General features: G+C 42.0%; 2 protein-coding genes across 4 annotated transcripts in view; one reads left to right on the top strand and one right to left on the bottom strand.

Moving 5' to 3' along the window:
- Nucleotides 1-405: 405 nt before the first annotated feature.
- On the bottom strand, nt 406-6456 carry TRMT5 (tRNA methyltransferase 5). 2 transcript variants are annotated; one of them, XM_079309323.1, is made up of 5 exons: nt 6366-6456; nt 4208-4857; nt 3800-3924; nt 1646-2345; nt 406-1602 (listed from the first exon to the last, which is right to left on the bottom strand). In XM_079309323.1, exons 1-5 carry the CDS (start codon nt 6368-6370, stop codon nt 1574-1576), a joined length of 1509 nt encoding a protein of 502 aa, XP_079165449.1. In that variant the 5' UTR covers nt 6371-6456; the 3' UTR covers nt 406-1573. The 2 variants fall into 2 exon arrangements, with proteins under 2 accessions (XP_079165449.1, XP_079165450.1); XM_079309324.1 differs by having other exon boundaries at nt 406-670; nt 1691-2345.
- A 104-nt stretch (nt 6457-6560) lies between these two features.
- SLC38A6 (solute carrier family 38 member 6) overlaps nt 6561-19776 on the top strand; it is a 37398-nt gene continuing 24182 nt past the window's right edge. For both annotated transcript variants that reach the window (XM_079309331.1, XM_079309330.1), the window contains exons 1-5: nt 6561-6754; nt 7255-7376; nt 8082-8155; nt 12166-12218; nt 15008-15047. In XM_079309331.1, the coding sequence (XP_079165457.1) occupies nt 6602-6754; nt 7255-7376; nt 8082-8155; nt 12166-12218; nt 15008-15047 (442 nt within the window). In that variant the 5' untranslated portion in view covers nt 6561-6601. The remainder of the gene's footprint in view (nt 6755-7254; nt 7377-8081; nt 8156-12165; nt 12219-15007; nt 15048-19776) is intronic.

Below are 19776 nucleotides of genomic sequence, written 5' to 3'. Positions count from 1 at the left end.
AAGTCTTTCTGGCTCTAACCGTGGGCAAACACAAAGTTAGGAGTCAACTAATCCCTAACTAAATCTTGGTATTAAAAAGCATTTTTTACTCAAAACCTCAGGATATTTGGCTCTTTGGCCCTTTTGGTAACTCAGGTTAAGCTTTTGAAATGTTACCTTGCTTACCCAAGAGCTGTTTGTGCATCTGCTAACCATAATCCAATATTCTGAAACCAAAACATCTGTCAGGGAGAATCCAGGGCAGGGGTTATATAAGTACCCTTACTAGACCTGACAAGACATAAAAATCTGTTCTCCCCACAACTTGCACATTATCAAAATGCTACAGCACAAAACTACCCTGGGCCCTGCCAGTGAGTTAGCCCAGGGCATGAAACAACAGAGAGCAGGAAGTACCAAAACACATTGGTTATAAAACAATAAAGTTTTAATTTTTTGTAGTAACGACAATTTCAATGGATCCCACAATGAGAAGAAGAGGTGAGAGCAGGAAGCAAGGCTCCCAAAGGAAACTCAATGGGAACACAGGTCTGCTCCAAGGGGTAAAGCACAGACACCCCAAATACCCTTCACACAAACTAAGGCAGTCACCACAGCTCTGGTCTTTAACTCAGTACCTTCTCTTCTGAAGAATCTTGGCTGGTACACAGACGTTTCGAGGCTGGTTTGGCTGGAAAAGGTTAGAAAAAGTAAGTTATTTAATGTACAGTAAACAGACTGACCTAACCACAAGCTCTGGAAGAGGGAACTCTGTTAAAGGATTTAACAGGAAGAAAATCAGAATTAACAGTCACAAATGAAAACTCTTAGAGCAATAATGGGGGGTCTTTACTGAACACCAAAAACGACTTTCAAAAAACCTGTGTGCAGCTACATTTTGACCTACATTTCAGTGCTACCAACAACAGCATAAAAATAAGTTTCATGGCATTAATGCTTTAAAAACCTCCTTTCCTCCAGTTCATGTAACTGCAGACTGAGAGCCTCCCTCTGCTCCCTCTGACATGTAGGGCAAAGCCCAAGATCATTGAAACCAACCAGTTTCTAGAAGTACTTTAAGAACAAAGGAACAATTATAAACAAACAACAAAAATAAACCACAAAACAACCAAATTCAGCACTAAAGATCTCTAAGGGTATCAATGTCTCAAACTGAATCAGGTACAGAACTTGATTCTGCTGCTGTGGTGACTCCAGACCTACAGAGTCTGAGCACAAGGAGAAGGTCAGAGCTGGGAGCAGTCCCTTGGTTGTGCACTGATCTGGGCAAAACCACAGCTCCAGTTCTGAAGGGCTGAGCTAACAGAGAGGTGTGCTTGGCATTAGATCACAGAGCCACTGAATATCCTGCACTGGAAGGGCCCACAAGGATCACTGAGTCCCCATCCTCCCCCAGTGCACAACCTGAGGCATAAAGGTCTGGTTTATGGCCTGTGGGGTGATCCTGTCCAGTCCACCATTTTTCTGGGGAGGCTCATGCTGGGATCAGAGGAGCAGGCTGCTGTTACCAAAGCAAGGAAGCCCTGCAGCTGCTGCACACGTGCAGGGGCTCGGTCCTGCTGCCACCTGGGGCTCAGTGCCACACCCACACCCTGTCACACACTGCATGGCCCAGGGCTGAGCAGGTGGGACCAGCCCGAGGCACCACAAGGTGCAGCCTCAAATCCCACATGGGAGGTTTGCTCCTTACCTCCATCAGGGCAGGGCCTCTTGTACAGGACATCTGCTGGGATCTGGAAGCTGAGGCACAGCATCTCCTTGTTGGGAGCCACGTTCCTGACCTGGAAAGTGGAGCAGCGCCCAGCCAAGGAGGTTCCCAGCGCAGCTTCCGCTCGCTCCTGAATGTCCCTGCCTGGGTTGCTGTGTTTGGAGAAGCCATAGCAGTGCACAGTGGGAAGGGCAGCAGGGCTGCAGGGCTCCCCGACCAAGAGATGCCTGAAAACATCCAGGAACTCCAGAGCCAGAGCTGGCAAATTCATCACTATGTGGAAATTGGTTTTCTGCTCCTCCTTGAGGAGCGGGAGCTCTCTGCTGAGCTCCTCCCTCACCGGCCCCCGCAGGAAGGCCCTGCCGTCCATGTTGAACGCCTTGACCCTGCTGTCCACTTTGTTGAGCTTGCAGTTGTGCAGCAGCCAGCTGTAGGACTCGGGGTTGAGGTCATTGGCAAACACTCTGCACTTCCTCTTGGCTGCTGGGATGGAGAAAGGCCCGACCCCGGCGAAGACGTCGAAGAGAACATCGCCAGCCCTGAGCAGCTCCACGATGCGGCCGTGCTCCGTGCACAGCCGCGGGTTCCAGTACACTTTGGAAAAGTCCAGTTCATAGCAAATGTTATTTTCTTTGACCTGCAAGTCCAAAACATTGGCTTAAGCCTCTGTGTTCAAATGCCAGGCAGATTTAAGCATTATCACTAATTAGGGAAATTAAAAACCAAGGTGCCTTATAGAAAGGTAACGTGTACATTGGCATTGTCCCACTGGTAGCACACGTGAATCTTAAACAGATGCACTAAGCAATCAAATAAACAGATCTTAAATCAACAGTCAACTCATCAGAAGCAGCCATGTCCCCAGTGTCAATCCCCATGGCTGGCTTTATGCAGCTCTCAATCACCAGGTGGAAATAAAGCAGCAACTTAAAATGACCCTAAAAAAACCTGAGGGTTTTCAAGAGCTTTGTGGCTGGCTGACAATTCCTTTATTGAAAGCAGACCTTGGAAGGATGCCTCAAGCCCTCCTTTGTGGAGTGCACACAGTAAATAAGTGTCTGAGAATGATAGGCCCAAGAACAGGAACCGTCAGCCAAATTCAAAGCCACTGGGAGCCAGTTCTGCAGCTTGAAAAATACTGTATTTCATCTCCCAAGGTGACAGAGTCTGGAAACTGATCCAAACCCAAGCTTTGGGATGACCACTATCTTAAGAACAGACCTGAAAAGGAACAGTATTTATTCAGATGAGAACGGGATGCAAGTTAATACTCTCTTTGAACCAGCATGTGGAATTGTCTGATTCCAAGGTACAGTAATTTGGGATCCAGATCACCACATAGCTTGCTTTGCCAGCAAGGAACACCCTGAAGTGTCCCTGCACTGCTTGATGCACCTCCATGGTGTGCCAGGTGTGTGGTGACACCCTCTGCATAAAATTTAATTGTCACTGCTGCCTTGGCAATCCAACAGCCTTCTCTCTGCATGAACAGGATGTTCCACCAAGCTATTCAACCTTCTTTTTTGGTAATCTCATGTTTTCTCCTTTGAAAGTATAAAGCTGCTAACAGATAAGAGAAAATATTTTTGTGGAAGCAGTGGCCAAGTTTCCAGCTACAGACAAGAGACCCTATGTGAAGAACACTTGGCAGTTACACAGTGAATACACCTGATAAATGTCAGAGCAGAGGAGACAGGAGGTTTGTCTTGCTGCTGACAGGACAGGAAAAAGGCAAAGGCACATGTTGCCTAAGTTGCGAAGTTAGTGGGATTAAAATTTCTGTACCAGCCACTGTACAAGGCTTGGTGAAATTAGGAAACTGGATTGTCTTAGATCAAATCCACATCATTAAATTTAGGCTGTGAACTTGGAAGAATACATGCCTTCCTGATCCCTATGGCTGAGTTTGCCCTTGACAGAGCAGGACAAAGGAATGCAGAAGGAAAGCCAATCCTCAGGCTCAGACAGGTGTCAGGAAGGGCACTGTGCAAAGGAATGGCCTCAGCAGCACCCCTGCATCACATCTCTCCAGAAGATGCCTTTGGGTTTTAGCACATTAAATTTAAAACACCAGGGGGGAAAGGCCTGTACCTTGGTTACCAGGTTGTTCTCTCCAGCAAGCACTTCCATCTCAAAATTCCTGTATGTGCTGTCAATAATATTGGTTTTATTCACTACACAGGTGACTCCTGGATTCTTGTCCATTATAACCTGGCCTGAAAGAGAAGGTGAGAGGTAATTATGGTTAAGAGACCTTTTAATATTCAACAACAGCCACAGCAAACCTGTTGTTTACAGCTAAATTAACAAAAGTGTGTTGGAACAACCTCCCTCTCATGACTCAGGGCTGCAGCTGGCACAGACTTCACCCTGGCCCAGGGCTCAGTGCAGTGACAGCACCTCACTGTGAGAGCAGAGAACTGTGCCCCTCAGTACAGTAACTTTTAAACAACACCCAAATGCCACCAACACCTTCCTGGGAGGAGCAGTTTCACCTACCAATCAAGTGTCTGTAGGGCAGCTGGTGATCCCTGAGATTCAAATGAGCAATGTGGCCAACACGGCTGAATCCAGAGGTGACCTCCTGTCCCTCAGGAAGGACGGCTCGCAGGATCTCCTCCAACTTGAAATTCTCATAGGTCAGCTCCAGGTGGTACTTGGACACCTCGGGATGGACACTGAGCTGCTTCAGGACCTGCTGCTCTGACTCTCCCAATGAGAATTCTGGGACTTTATGGGGATCCAGGATAACAAATCTGCTGTCCTCATCCTCTGGGTCCTCCACCACCCGCTTGAGGCCGGGACGCTGCAGTACTGATTGTTTTAGGGACTTCAGCACATTGTGCACAATTTCCTTCTTGACTTTAAGAGCTGGAACAACCACTGTCCTTTTGAAAGCCTCTCTGTCGAGCAGTGTCATCCCACGCACTCCAGGATGTGGCAAATACAGTTCTGGATTAGTTTTATCCTCCACGGTTTCGGGCATTGTGAAGAAAGTATTTTTTTTAACTACTACAAAGAGCCCAGGTATTCTGCCAGAATGTTGTGCTAATAGCATCCAAACTGCTGGAAATGATGTATTTGATGCAGCTGTCCTAAAATGATTAGTTTTCAGTAGTCTGGCACAGTATCCCAATCTCCACAAAGTCCTAGAAGAGGAATTATTCATTTTATAGACATTATGTAATCATTCCATTTAAAAGGCTGCAAATCACATGGATTTGCTGTTCTCTTAAACCAGAATTTCCATCTGTACCAAACAATCCACAATAGTTTAGTAAAGCTCTTTATTATGAAATATATGCTGCAAATTTCTGTTATTTTGCAAATGTACTTTTAGACTCAAACGTTAACTGACTTCAAGCGGCGGGATAATCCCCTCCTGCCAAAAAACAATGACCTCTCTTTGTTCTAATAAATGTGATATTAATCTCAGTAAGCCAAATGGAAAGATTTCTACTGTCTTGATCCTGCTCCTGTTGGATCCCTCCCGTGTCTGGTAAAATTCATTACCAAGCAGTGGTTGCTAGAAAACAGTTATTAGCAACAGTGGTCATGATCTCTCTGATGATTTCAGCCTCTCATGCCCCAGTAAGGGGTTCCATGCTCTGTAAGATCCTTGATCCATGAGGTGCATGCCAGAAAGGTCATTAATTAAATGAAATGTCCCCATAAGGTTCAGAGCAGCATCAGCAGTGTCTGTTCCTGTCACTAAGCCCCGGGATGGGAACTTTACAAAGTGGCTCTACGCTTCTCTAAATGGTTTCCACCACTACAGACAGACCAAAAGGGCCAATTTTCTGCCTTGGCACCGGCTGCTCCAAGGCAGGAACCAACGCTTTAGGTGGGGCTGGAGGCTGGCATTCCTCCTTTTTTAAAGGCTTGTTTTGAGAGAGAGGCTCTGCAAGGAAATTGTTCCCAGCCCTGCCCCTCTCCAGGGTAACAACAGGCTGTGTGCTCTCTCCTTCACAAACCTGCTGAGCCCAAAGCTCTGCCAAAGCTGCTCCTTTTCCCATCAAATCCCAGCTCCTCGCTGGACTCCACACCTCCCACTGCCCTAAGCCAGGGTCCTGGCAGAGCACACCTCCTTCAGACACACTGCATTCCTCACGTCTGCACCACAGGAAAAATCCTCCTCCAGAGGCCTCAGCACCCCCGTGCTTTCCCTGGGGCATTGTCCTGCGGTGGGAACGGGGGTTCTCAGAGTGAGAGGATGGGAAGGGCTGGAAGAGACTTCAGGGGTGACGGAGTGACGGAGCAGCAGCAGCAGCAGCACGGCACGGGCGCCTCGCACAATCGCTCCTTAAACACCGCCGGGACAGGGACTCCGCCACTGTGCTGGACATCGTTCCAGGGTCTGATTACCCCTTCTGCGAATAAATTCTTGCTAATGTCCGAACTACGTCTCCCCTAGCGCAGCTTGGGGCCGTGTCCTCCCATCCTGTCGCTTCTCTGGATTAAACCCACGAGATGAAGCCGCCCGCAACGCTGGATCTGGCTGGGGGTCACTGCCGCCACCTTCCCAAGGCGCCTATGAAGAGACACCGTCATGTCCCTCCCCACAGGATCCCCGTTTATCCTGTTTATCCCATTTATCCCGCTCTCCCCTCAGGGAATTCTCCCCCCGCTCAGCCCCCCCCCCCGCCCCCGCCCTCACCTCATGCCGGGCCCCGCGCGCCGCGCGCGCGCGTCATCGCCGCTGCGCCGGGGTGGGCGGGGCCGGCGCAGTGACCACGCCCACAGAGCCCCGCCCCTCTCTGTCCCCTCTGCGGGGCGGGAACGGGGCGCAACGGCCCCGCCCCTCCGTGGCTGCCACGCCCCAATTTTGACCACGCCCCCGTTGGCTCCGCCCCCGACGCTCCCCTCAGAGGCGCTCGGCGGGCGCGGGGGGCGATGGCGGCGGCGCCGCCCTGGGGGTCCGAGCGGGTCCGGCCCCTGCCCGCCCGCGGCTGGTACCTCTCTACCCGCGAGCGGCGGGATGAGGACGGCGAGGAGGAGGAGGAGGATGGGGAGACCGCCCCGCTGCTGCCGCCGCCGCCGGGCAGCGTGCGTGCGAGGGGCGGTGGGAGGGAGCGCCCTGAGGGGGCTGCGCTGGGTGCTGAGGGCAGCGCGGGTTCAGAGGACGGGGCCGTGCGGGGCGGCTCGGGGGGGACAGCGCCGGGGAGAGGGTGCTCACCTGGCGGGGCAGGATGAGACGGCCCCACGCTGCTCCTGATCCCTTCGATTCCCCTCTTGCTGGGCGCCTGGAGCGCTGCCATGTGCCCTGGCCCCTGCGGAGCAGGGAGAGCCCGCTCCGAGCCGTGGGTCTCGCTGTGCTCGTTTTGCGCTCAGCTCTGCTGGGCTCGGAGCTTGTGGGCGGCTTGCGGTGCTTGCGGGGCCGCATCGCGTGTGCGCAAGGATTTGCGTCCGTTTAGAATGAGAATGGAGGTTTTCAATTGAAGAAGGAAAAATTGACTGTTGTCCCCGCTTCGAATGTCATTTTAGGAAAGATCAAAACACCTCTTCTGCTAATTGTACTTTTTTTTTTCCCCCTGTCCTTTTCACAGAGTTCTTCAAGTCGTGGTTCTTCCTTTGCTTTCTCAGTGTTTAACTTAATGAATGCAATCATGGGCAGTGGGATACTTGGCTTATCCTATGCCATGGCCAACACAGGGATCATGGGCTTTAGGTAAGTTTTCAGTTTATACATATACTAATTTTTAAACTCGTCTTGCAGGTTTAAATTGAACAAAACTTGATTACTGAGAATCCTGTGCAAATCTGAGGAAGGAATAAATAGCTTGTGCCTTTCAGAATTGTTAATATCTTCCCCTTTTTGATTTAGTCATTCAGATCTGGCCTAACATAAATCCTACCCAGACATTGCATTAAATTGCCACAGGGTGGCAATTTCTTGGCCATTACTCCTGAGAGATTGACATTTTCCTTTCAAAACTCTGATCTCCTTTAGTTCCAGGAATGGGCCTTATGGAATGGGATGGATATGTGGCTGAAAACCGTGAATCAACTTCTGCTTTTGTTTGCACTTCTGCTTGTTGCAAATGCTAACTATGGGTAATGGGGCCAAAGTCACTGGAATTGTGACTTTGTGACTTGGAATTTCCTAAGCATTGGTTCCACTTCACTGGAGGATGTGTGTTTGTAAACATGTGCACACACAAGCTCCCATGGCTATGACCAGTCTGTAATCTGTACACCAGGTCAACTTGGCAAGTATTGGGAAGATCAGAGACCACGTGAACCACAGTCAGCAGAGACAAGCCATAAAATGAGGAAATCTTATAGTTTAGTTCTTGCAAGAGTAGCATTCTTAAAGCTCTAAAATGCATTGTTCTGTAAAAGTGCTTAATTGTGAATATTTTGTGGTTTCTAGTATCTTGCTGCTGATTGTTGCCAGCCTTGCTTCTTACTCTGTGTTTCTTCTGCTCAGTATGTGCACTCAGACTGGTAAGTGAAAAGGATTTGTCTAACAGTAGCTCTGAAATATTTCATCAGTTTTATCACAGAGACATGACCCAGTATGGAGATTGCAGTTAACAGTGTCTTAACACTGGTGTCTGATTGACTGACCTTGAAATATTGAACGTTTTTAACAATATCTGCCATTTAAAAACATAATTCTGAGTCTTTTTATGCAACGCCAATGCCAAGCTGACTGGTTTCTAAATTTTAGTTGTTTTTTTTTTTTTCCTAAATGCCTCTCTTTCCAGAGAGATCCTGTATTTCTGCAGCAAAATTATTTTGGTGCTGCCTGAACCTCACTACTTCAGTGTGTGCTTTTGCTTTCAGTGAATGCTTCAGAGCACAGCAGCCTTTCATTCATTCTCCTAGGAGCACTACATGTATTTTTATCCATGGTTTGAAATGGATACCTTTCAGGTTTTTCAATCATATTGGATTATCATTATTCTTGTGCAGCTTATAGAGCATTTTTAATGCTGAATGAGAAGTCATGTTGCAGTATTTGCAAACTGCACTGCTGTGGGACACTTCAAACAGTGCATTCTAATACTGCAGTCAAATCTGCTCATGTTTTAATTCCTGCATCTTTTAATTGCTGCTGAAACAATGAGTCCTTCCTTGACTTCTCTTACACAAAGATCATGTTACAGCAGGAAATCTCCCTGCTTATTGTTTCCCTCTCATCTGTTTTCCTCTCTTTTCAAAGGTGGTGGGAGAAAGCTTTTGCTTCTTTCCTCCTTGGCTTTGTTTTCTTTAGCTGCCTTTGGTCTCTCAGATGATTGCTTCCTGATTCTTCTTAGATCTGCTGCTCCTGTCCCCACCTGCTGAATGATCATTTTCATACATTCTTAAAAAACACCCCTCAGAGGTAGGGTTACTTTTATGGTTGGTATTTTTGGCTGTTTGATGATTTGGGATTAAGTCTTTGGTGATTTTTTTCTCCTTTTGGAGTGCTGCTTCTGAGAAAGGAATCAGAACCTGAAACACATAGCTAGAGAGGTACATGAGAAGCAAGAAAAAAAAAAAAAAAGGAGGCTTGTGGTAATTTTGATGACCTTTTTAACTTCTTACTTCAGGTTGAAAAGTTCTGGATTTCATGGGCATTAAGTGATATTAAGCTGTTGTCTAGTAAAAAAATATTAGAGTCTTGCAAAAGAGTTTTGATGAGGGGGAGAACTAAGGATTTAAGTCTGTTGAAGTAAGAAGAGTTTGGATGTTCTGAACTCAGAGGCCTGATATGCAGGAAGGGTTTAACTCTTCAGTTCTTGTCCAAAGGCAACAGTCCACCCCAGGAAAACATTTTGAAATGCATACAGCTGAAGTGTCAGGAGGAAGAATTTCTCCTGTCTGAAACTTAACAATTAGTTATCACCTAATGCTGGCAGGTAGAACTTGCAAGAGAACTATGTTTGGATAAGTTTGCTGGATTTATGACCTTTCGTGTTTTGATTTTTTAAAATAAGATTTGAGATTATATTTCCTATAATTTCCATCAGCTATTGAAGTAATTAAATGTTAGGTAGTATTCCAAGTTTTTCCTTGAACACTGTCTTTATAAACTAGGAAATACAAACTGTTGTGCCTTGACAGAGTAAAATCTCTGCCCATGTTTGATTCCAAAATAGGTGATTAAACTTTTTCTTTAAAAAATTCTATATTAATTTGTAAGCAGTGTTACGATATTAAACTTCATCCATGGGAAAAAATTGGAAGGAAATTTTAGTATTTTTATATTAAGAACAAGCTGGAAAAAATTAAAAGGTGGTGAAGAGAAACTGTTGAAAGTATTTGTAAATTATTATTTAGGAAAGAGATGATCTATAAAACACCTTCTGAAAAGAAAGCACTAATACTAATTCCATTTTAAACAGGCCAGGATTTATTAAGCACAGACATTGTAGCTGCAGTTCAAAAATAAAGAAGTGTCTTCAGTTATGTTGGTGTGGACTTTGACAAAATCAAGTGATTTGTGTAGACCAAAAGGCTTAGCAAAAAAAATATTCTAAGAGTCAAGTGTTGAGTTGAGATTAGTTTAGTCAGTGTTTGTCCTGGTGGTAATTCAGTATGACCTGTGTTGTTTTGGGCTGATAAAGGCCAAGCTTACTCTGTAAAGCAGAGGAATTGGGAATTTAAGTGGGATGCACTTTGAAGTTTTGTGGCTGCTTTTTTCTTTTCATTTTTGGAGTTAGTCATAAATATTGCTGGTCTATACTTGGCCCTTTACATTTAAAATGATCATTTCCATGGAGTGTCAATAGTGATAAAAAATTAAACTATTCAGGCAGAATTTATTTATCTTTCTATTAATTGCACTAAATATTTTGTTCCATGTATTCTTGAAACTACAAAAGTGATGTGATCAAGTAATAGGGCTTCCCAGTGTTCACAGAAACAGTTACTACAGAAAATAAGACTTCATGTTGTTCTTTTGGAATTGTAAGAAAATTTTTTCTCTTTGCTGATAACTCCTCATACCTATGTGCTGTGTATTTATTACTATGTGGTAAAAACAACTTGCTCTTAAATATGTTTATTATTTTACTGATTTTTTTAATGGTAATGAGGATGACTAACTAAAATGCTTTTTTTTTTTTTTTTCCTTGTGATCAGCTACTTAAAAAACTGAAATTAGGAAAAACACAGGGTAAAATCTAGTAAGACATATTTTCTGTTTAATTATATCTGTTAGAGATAATCCAGGTTTAATGCTGAGCACTGACTCTGGCTCATTTCATTTTGTTATTTCATTTATATTGTCATAGTATGTTGGTGTCTGTAGTAGAACAGAATGGGAAACATTACCCTTGAGAAAATGAGAAAATTTAGGAAGTTTGGTTTGGTTTGGTTTTGTTTTTGTTTTGTTCTTTGTCCTCTGGAGTACTGATCTGATGGATTGCAGAACTTCAATAAAATAAAACCACCTAAGCTTGGGCAAGCCTGTGTCATCTGATGTCTGTGAGGTGCCTGTGTCCCCCTGTCCTGTGGCATTTCCTTCAGTGAATGGGGCTTCACTCAGGTGTGGAAAGCTCAGCTTGCAAAGCTGGGCCCTCAGTTGAGATGTGACAGGAGCAGGAGCAGTGTTGCACTAAACAGAACCAAGGAGGAGAAACCAAAGTGTCCTGACAACAGAATTTTGTGGGTTTGAGATTAATTTTACACTCTGAGCCATTCACAGCTGTTTCATTATATCCCAAGAAAGTGAGTGGTGTTTCTCAGAAAACTTTCATGTTTTTGATACTGCTTGAGTTTCTAATAACAAAATACAGAGTTACAATGAAAGGTTTTAATATGAGTTCTTTCTGAGAAAGGATTGTTTTGGGTTACCAGCAATAATAGAAGTGAGCTTCAGCTAAAACCCAGCAAAATTATACAGGAAACCACAGGCTGTTTAATGTAATTATGTAAGTTGGGTGCAGGTAAGGGCAGGAATTTTGTTTGGCTTTGGGTTTTCTTTTAGGTTTTTTTAATAATAGATTTCAACCAAAGAAGGTGTTTGCCTTCAGCTCTCTTGAAAATAGATAGGGCCTAGTTCTTAAAAGCTGGAAAGATAGTAGTGTTTATATTTGTAGGAAGATGAAAATATATCCTCTGTTGTCATCTAATTTAAAAAACCTTCTGGTTTAGTAAACAAAATATGGAAATATCTAATATATCTAATTGCTGATGCTAATTTAATAATTCTTTACCCACATAGAAAATCTTAGGGAGAAGGCAATTTGCCATTAATGTACTACTATTATATTTTAATTATTGCAAGTGCAAATACATTGAGTTTCTGAAGAGTCTGAAAGTTTGAGCATAGAGCTGTATTTTGTAGCAGGAGTACAGGTGTATATAAAAACTATTTTGTAAGAAAAAAATAGTATGAAATATTATTTTAATTCTGAATTTTATTAATTTAATATGGGAAAAAATGGCTTTCAAGAAAAATAGAGCTTGTAAGATTTTCAAGTTAGAGATATTTTAGCTCTTTTCTTTTTTTCCCATACCAACAGCTGTCACTTCTTATGAAGACCTTGGCCTATTTGCATTTGGATCTACTGGAAGGGTGAGTATTCATTTTTACCTCTATTTTTCTTCTTGGTCTCATGCTTCTCATGTGCAACTGTTCTTTGCATAGTAAAGAGACATAAATGAAATAAGAAGTGTAGTACTGACACTGCAGTGTGCTCAAGCTTTTCACTTGGTTTCAGTTTGTGTGTCTGCTCTGTGGAAGCCAAACTTCAGTTAAATTTACACTCCTTAAATGCAGGATTTTGTGCTGCTTTCCTGTCAGTGTTCACTTTTAGTACAAACCTGCTCACTGACATTGTTGTCAGCTTGGCTCAGGGTTCAGATTTGATACAGTCTTACTTACCTCTGTTGTAAAAGTGTTAAGAGACAGGTAAGTGGTGGATTTGCTGGTGGTATTTCAGCATTTAATAGGGATCTAAGATAAGGAGTGGCTTTTCATGGCATTTCCACAATAGGGACAACTAAGAGTATATAAAATATATGTTCTTTGTTTCCTTTTGTATAATGAGCTCTTCACATGAACATTTCTTACTTGTTCTATCTCATGGTTAGAAAGCACTAAAAAACCATACCACCAAACTAAAGCAGCCAAACAAAACCACCATCAAAGTTAGCCATTTCTGATATAAAAGTAATCCAAATATTAGCTATTAATTTTCTGTAATATGTTCTGAATCTTTTTCCTAGTGGTGACATTATTCAGTAACAGTGGGTGCACAGGAAATACTGCCTGTGAATACTGCACATTAAAATTATGAATTCTGTGCTCTGAGTTCCAGTTACACCTCACTGGAAACAGGTTTTAACCATACACAAGTGTAATTTAAATACTTTACTGAAACAATGCAAATTTTTAAACATTAGTTTGACTTAACAGGCTAGAGATTGCTTTCTTATATCTAAATGTCAGAGAATTAAATCTGAGCTATCAGGTGTTTGTAAGGCTTCCATTAGCATTAATAAGCAGATGAGTGTAGTCTGAGGATCAATATTTATTGATCAAATTAAGAAGTGATCAACCTCAAGAGATAATAAACTTTGATAATAGCAAGGTATATGACATAGTTATTTTTCACAGGAGCTGTTCTATAGACATTAACCATGAGCTATTAAGTGAAAAAGTCATAAAAATGTAGCGCTTAAGAAGAAACTAAAATGTAACTTACTCTGCCTTTACCCTGAAGCAGCACTGAACATACAGAAACCATTTTTGGCAGATGCTTGTCTAATCTATTATTTAAAAGCTTAAGTGAAGGAGATTTCACACCTTCACATCATAGTCAACATCTTTTTTTTTTTTTTAATTCTTCTTAATATGCTGCTTCATAATTTCCAGTTTAATCCATGCTGAAAATTATCTGGCCTTTTATTTCTGTGTTGGGAAGCTATTCTTTTGATAAAATAATCAAAGTTCACCAAGATTTCCTGGTGAATTGTTGTTTTCAGGAACAGTTGCCTTTGTCACTTGAAGCATCTTTGATATTTATACACTTTTCTCAAAACTCACCTGCAACCAGGCTTTGCTGCTTCTGATTGTGTTCTGTCAGACTTTTCTCTTTGCAATCCAGTAACTCTTTAAGTCATGTATTTGAGGTCTCCTTCCTGAATGTTTTGCTTTTAGCTGATCCTGTTGATTTTTAGGCTTTTCTACTTCACCACAACCATTTTGAATTCTTATCTGTCCCTGAATACTTCTCACTTCTTTTTTTCTTTTTTTCTCTGCAGCAGTACTTACTTTTCCCTCACACACAGGGGATGCCAGGCCAGTGTAGAACCTTGCTTGAACTGGCAGCTTAGTTTGAATAAACTACTGGTTAACTACTCTTGAAGTAGAGCAATTACTCAACCTGCTGATTTCCTTTCAAATCTATTTTTCTGAGATTTGTAAGAATGGAAATTTTCTGCTGTTGGAAGATTGCTGATTCTCCCTTTCCAAAGGTGTGAACTAGTTGTTTCCATCTGTGGCAAATGCCAAGATATCATTTTTTTTCTTCCTTTCCTTGGTGAGTTTTTGACTGAATTAATTTAAAATCTGACATTATTTTTTTCAAAAAACAAATTTGTACTTCTTATTATTACTGTAGCTTAATTTTTTTCCAAATTATCTTAATGGGAGCACTCATTTAGCAAATGTCCTATATCAAGAAAAGCAGTGGGAGAAGGAAAACTGAAGCTGATGATCATGGTATTTTAGAGCTAAATTCAAAAGAAAACATTGGAAAAACTTTATAGCCACTTTTAGGGTGTTTTTTTAATTGGAAATTATTTTTTTTTTTTACTCAGACAAGTATTTTAATAATCTGTGTTCATTTTTGCTTTCATATCAGTCCAGTATGAATAATCACAAGTGCTAAGGAAAAGTCTATGTTTTACAAGTTTAAAAAAACAATGGCATTCCTGACAGTCAAAATATTAAGGAGTAAGGAAGTACACTTGAGCTTGTACAAATCTCTGCTGTCTTTTCAGAGATAAATGATAATTTTTATTTGTCTTCACCTGATATCAGTTAGAATGCATTTATGTTTTCAGTGATTTAAAAACCTTTTCTTCTGCACAACAGGCTTCACAGTATACTTACAATTGCTTTGTTTCAGAACAAAAACGTGATATTTTCAGGAATAATTTTTGTTTCCATGTTCATCTGAAATTGTGCTGGTTTCCATGTGTTAAACTCCTCACTAAAGAGAAGATTCCCTTCTTTTCAGGACTAGTTATCACTGCTACATCTGGTGTGTTGAAGATAATACACATGTGGTTTATGCCTGCTATAGACATATGATTTTAATTATCCTTACCCTTTCTAAAGAAATCAATTTTTTATAGGTCCTTGTTGCAACTACAATAATTATCCAGAATATTGGAGGTAAGAGACTTCATATGCTCAGTATTAACTGTGTGATTGGCTTCAAAGCTCCATCAGCACCAATGGCAATAATTAAAGTTTTCTGTACTTTTAATGTTTCTTAAAAATACTTAAGGGAAAGGCTTTTATCATGGTGCTAAGCAGGAGGACTGTAGTTGTGGGCTAGATGGGGGAATTCTGGGGGTTGGATTCTCTGCCTGTTGCTGCATCCCAGGATGTGGAGCACATTCATCAGAGCTGCAGAGCTCATGGGAAGGGACTCAGGAAGCAGCATCTCCTCTCTGCTCTTCTGTACATTTGTATCTGGTAGCTGCATTTTATCAGATCATGTGTTTTGGGTTTCACTGTTGGAACCTGCTTTTTGTGATTCGTGCAGCAAGTGAATGTTTACTTAGCTATGATGTTTCATGTGTTCTGCATTAATGGGAGCTTTGTTTTTTTTAGCTCAATAATTTATTTCTTGGGGGAGTTGTTTATCTTCCTGACTTACATCACGTGGGCTGTCCACTTCTACTGTTCATGTTTTGTCTTCCTTGGCATAATAAAATAACACTCCTTGCTTTTGTACTTGAACTCTTATTCAGGTATGCTCCCATATTTGGCAGTCACTAAGTATTTAGAGATTATTTGTCTGAAAGTAGACAGAACAATTTGGAATCTAATACAACAATTGTAATTTTTCTTTGGTTGTAAATGTTTTGGATGCCTTCTTTTAAATGAGAGAATTATCTCTCAAGTTCCTTCCTCTGTTCCCTGCCATCAAGCAGATAGCCATGTTCACATACATCAAAAGAAGGAAACAGCATCCCAGTGTTGTTCTTTCCTTTAAGATTACCTGTCAAGTCCAGATAATTCAGTGATTGCTGGTTTTTGTCACTGTGTAAACACCTAGAACTAGACAAAGTAACAGTGCTTTCATGATAAGCTTGGAATATTTTCATATACTAAAAGTTCCAGTATAATAAAAGCAGCCCAAATGAAATGGCTATAAAAATCCAAGCATTAATTTTAGGCAGGAGTGACCATAGCAATTCCAAGATTAAGGACTATTTATTGCTACAGGTTTTAGAGGATGTTCTGTAGCAATGAAAAATCTTTTAATTTCCCTTTGAATGCACCTCTAAATAAACAGAGCAAGAGAAGGAGGGATACACAGGGCAGGTTCCAGAGATTCTGGGATCATGTACAAGGTTCTGTTGTCAAAGGAAATATAACTCTCCCTTCTTCCTCATCACAGTTCATAATCTCCTCTGTTCTATTCTTAATAAAAATCAGCTCAGGATTAAGTGTAAAAACCTGAGCTCTGCCTTTTGTGCTGGTTTGGAGTGTTCCCCTCTTTCTGTTTTTCTGTCTGGCTGAAGGAACCAGAAATAAGGTGCCTGTTGGGCACACATCCAGACACTGTCAACATCTTTGATTTCACAGGAAGGCTAAAAATAAAATTGTTTTGTGTTACCTCTTCCATCATCAGACCTGGGTGTGTTGCATCATATGGTATCTTATTTCAGAAGTGATTAGGGAGCATGAGATAATGAGAGATGGCTTGTGATTAAGCAACTTTACCAGGATTATTGTCACTATCTACATCTAGTCTGGGCTTTTTTTAAAGTTTGCTCTGATCCCTTCTAAAAATAGTCGAAGTGCAGAAGAGATTTACATTAATTTGTGGTAGAGAGAGCATTTTAGTAATAATTTTAATAGTTATGCTTTCCAATTTGTCATCTTTTTGTTTTTCTAAAAGAAAGCTTAATGTGCAAATTTGAATTTGACATTCTAATTGCATACACTTAGGGATTTGTGTAGACAGGGGAATCAATTTTTTTTCTATTAACAGGATACCCAAGGGGAAAAAAAAAAAATTGTACAGCTGCAGGAAGGTACTGATTGGTCAAATTAAGGTTCAAGTTTTCAAGTACATTGTTTGGCATTTTAACATACATCTCTAACATGAGTATTCAACTTTTCCTGCAGATTTTTAATTGTCCTTTGGAAAGCATTTAATTAATCCACATAACACAAATACCAAAATTAAAGTACTAAGATTAAGGATGCACAAGGATACTGAGTTAGCTTTTCAAAATCCAAATGTAAATTAGAGTCCTTTTAATACCATAACTCAAAAGACTTTGTAAACTATGTAGAGCTTAGAGTGACTAAACTTGGAGAACATTTGCCTTGCTCTCCTTATAATGAATATGTTATTGTAATGTAGGTATTTGTTAATGAGGGGAAACAAAAGCTTGAGTGGGATGGTCAGTGCTACTAATTTTTACATTCAGTTTCTCAGGTTTTTTTTTGACCCAATCCAGCAGCCCTTTAATGTAGAAGACCAGTGCTTAGTTTCACATGAACTGCCTTGTTTTTGAAAGGGCTGATTGGCATGTGTGGGTGCAAAGAGCACAGGAGAAAGGGAACTGTCAAATTGCATTTCCCAGGCTGTTCAAGTTTGTTCATCTGCTCCTCCCAACCCTCTCATATCACACACATCTTTCTCTTGAGTGATCTTCCCAAAGTCCATTTCTCACTGCTCTGAAGAAGAGATTCTTGAAGGGTCCCAGATGGTGTCAGGTGTCCTAAAAGAAGGGAGAGAGCCCTTGAGGAATTGCAGGAGGCACACAAGGAGAGAGAGAGGCTGCTGTCAGAAATGCTCAGTTTTACATCTCTGCTGCTCCTCATGTCATCCTTCCCAGGAGCAGATGCAGTTGGATGGGTTCCCTGCTATTGTTTAATAGTGTTGTGCTTCTAGGAAGTGATGGATGAGGCACAGTGGGCTAAAGCCATGGCTGGGAATCACACAGCCCTTCCCTCTCCCCTGCCAGGAAAGCTTTGTGAGCTTCCTAGGTGCTTTCTGAAGCAGGGGAGGAAGGAGGACAGCAATTTCTCCTTCTAGAATTGTCCTTTCTGTGGATGTGACTGAAAAGGAGGACAGTCCACAGCTGTGTACCCAAGCAGGACTCCTAAAGCCAGTGTAATAAAGTTAGAGAAGGGCTGATTTTGAGCAAGGCTGGTGGAAAAATGGAGACAAGCACAATAAAGTATTGCACAAGAGCAGCTCTCAGCCCGTTGCCAGCACTAACAAATGCCAGCACTGAGGTCTAGCAGGAAGCATGTGGAGTTTTCCAGCATGCTTCCCAGGGCTGGGGCTGCCATCAGCTGAAGGTCACTGCTGCCTGAGATGTGGCTGAGCCCAGAGGGCCTGGTGGCTGTGATGCACACAAACATCAGTCCCAACTGCTGAGAACAGGAGTTTAATCATTTAAAATTTATTAGCAGTGCTGCAGTAAAACCTGTGGTACTACCATGTAGCTTAGGTGGTCTCTGTCGGGATTTTTACAATATTTATTTTTTCCAATGTCTTCAGATAATCTCCCTTGGTTGCCATTGCAGAACTTTCCAGACAGCTGTTAAGTGTACAAAGAATCGTTTTCTCTGTGTAATTTCTATAACTGGTGCTTTTTGATTTTTTGTTTCCATATTCTGGAGACAATGTGTCCTCAAAGGTACACACTTCGCTTCTTTGTAAGGATAAGTAATGAGTAAAAAAGCTGCTTCTGTATCCCTGGAGTGATTTTTATCCTGGGTGGTGACTGAAGCGACAGGATTCATTCCAATGGGTGATGCAGCTCTGTAGATTTTATGACCAGTCGAGGTGACAGACGATACACAGAGACCCTGCTGTGAGTGTCAGACACCCTAAATTCGCATTTACAGTCGCGTGCTTTGTATTTTTCAAGCTTCCCGGGATCAATGGCGAGGCTGTGGCGCTGTGCAGAGCAGATGTTTTTAAAAGCCGGTATTTAAAAAAGCAGCACCACCCTCTGCTGGCCTGGCCCGGCCCCGCACGGCCCGAGCCGCCTCCCGGCAGCGCTGCGGCAGCCCGGGAACCTCCAGCTTCTGCCGCGTTCCACATCCCCCCGAGGTGATCCGTGAAATATTGAACTTACCTCCCCCCATCAAAATATGTATTTGTGCTTTCTGTGAGTGCCTGCTTAAAGGTGCTGTGTAAAAACGCCCCTCTTTTATCAAGCTAATTGAGCATTTTTTAATTGCAAATTATTTTCTTTTGTGTTTTTCTCTTTTTTTTTTCCCTCTTCCGCGCCCCCAAGTTAATTCATTCTGCAGTTTTTGCAAAATTTGTTTCAAACTTAAATAAAGCATTTTTTTTTTTCATGCTGAGGGGGTGGATGGGACTAACCTTTGGGGAATCAGCAAGAACAATACTCCAGAAACTTTGAAAATTAATGAATGGTGCAAATCTTGGAGGAATAAAATAAAATACAGCTTTTCACATGCTGAGACCTGCATCCTTATTACCTTAAGAAATTACTGAGCTTCCTTTAAGTATGGGAAACCTAATTCTGTTTTCAAACAAACTTAAATGTTTGTTTTCACAGCATGGTTTACTTTTGACCTGAAAGCCTAATTATCCTGACTGATTCAAAGTGAGGATTTCCAGTGCAGAGCTGCCTTAATTAAGGGCAGGTTTGTCAGCTCCTGTACTAATTTAACAATTGATGACCCATGCTCCTGTGTTTTCCTATTGCAGTGAGTAGAAGGTTTTTGGAAGGTTTGATATTGTAAAGAATATTAAGCTTGCTTCAAGTAATAGAAAAAAAAGTAAATGTAGAGAAATACCAGCCTGCACTGTACTGCAGAATGGAATATGTGATGAGCTATGTTGGAAACTTTTCTATTCTTTTAGCATAAATGTAAACTTATAACTAATGAA

Source organism: Erithacus rubecula (assembly GCF_903797595.1).
Source record: "Erithacus rubecula genome assembly, chromosome: 6".
Classification (NCBI taxonomy): Eukaryota; Metazoa; Chordata; class Aves; order Passeriformes; family Muscicapidae; genus Erithacus; species Erithacus rubecula.
Note: the sequence above shows the minus strand (reverse complement) of the source record. Positions and strands in the feature narration are given on the sequence as shown.

Coding starts and splice junctions, on each gene's coding strand:
- TRMT5 (XM_079309323.1), bottom strand. Junction 2,346..3,799: donor AGAACAACCTGGTAACCAAG/GTACAGGCCTTT, acceptor TTGGACTTGCAG/GTCAAAGAAAATAACATTTG. Junction 1,603..1,645: donor ATTTGAGGCTGCACCTTGTG/GTGCCTCGGGCT, acceptor TGGGCCATGCAG/TGTGTGACAGGGTGTGGGTG.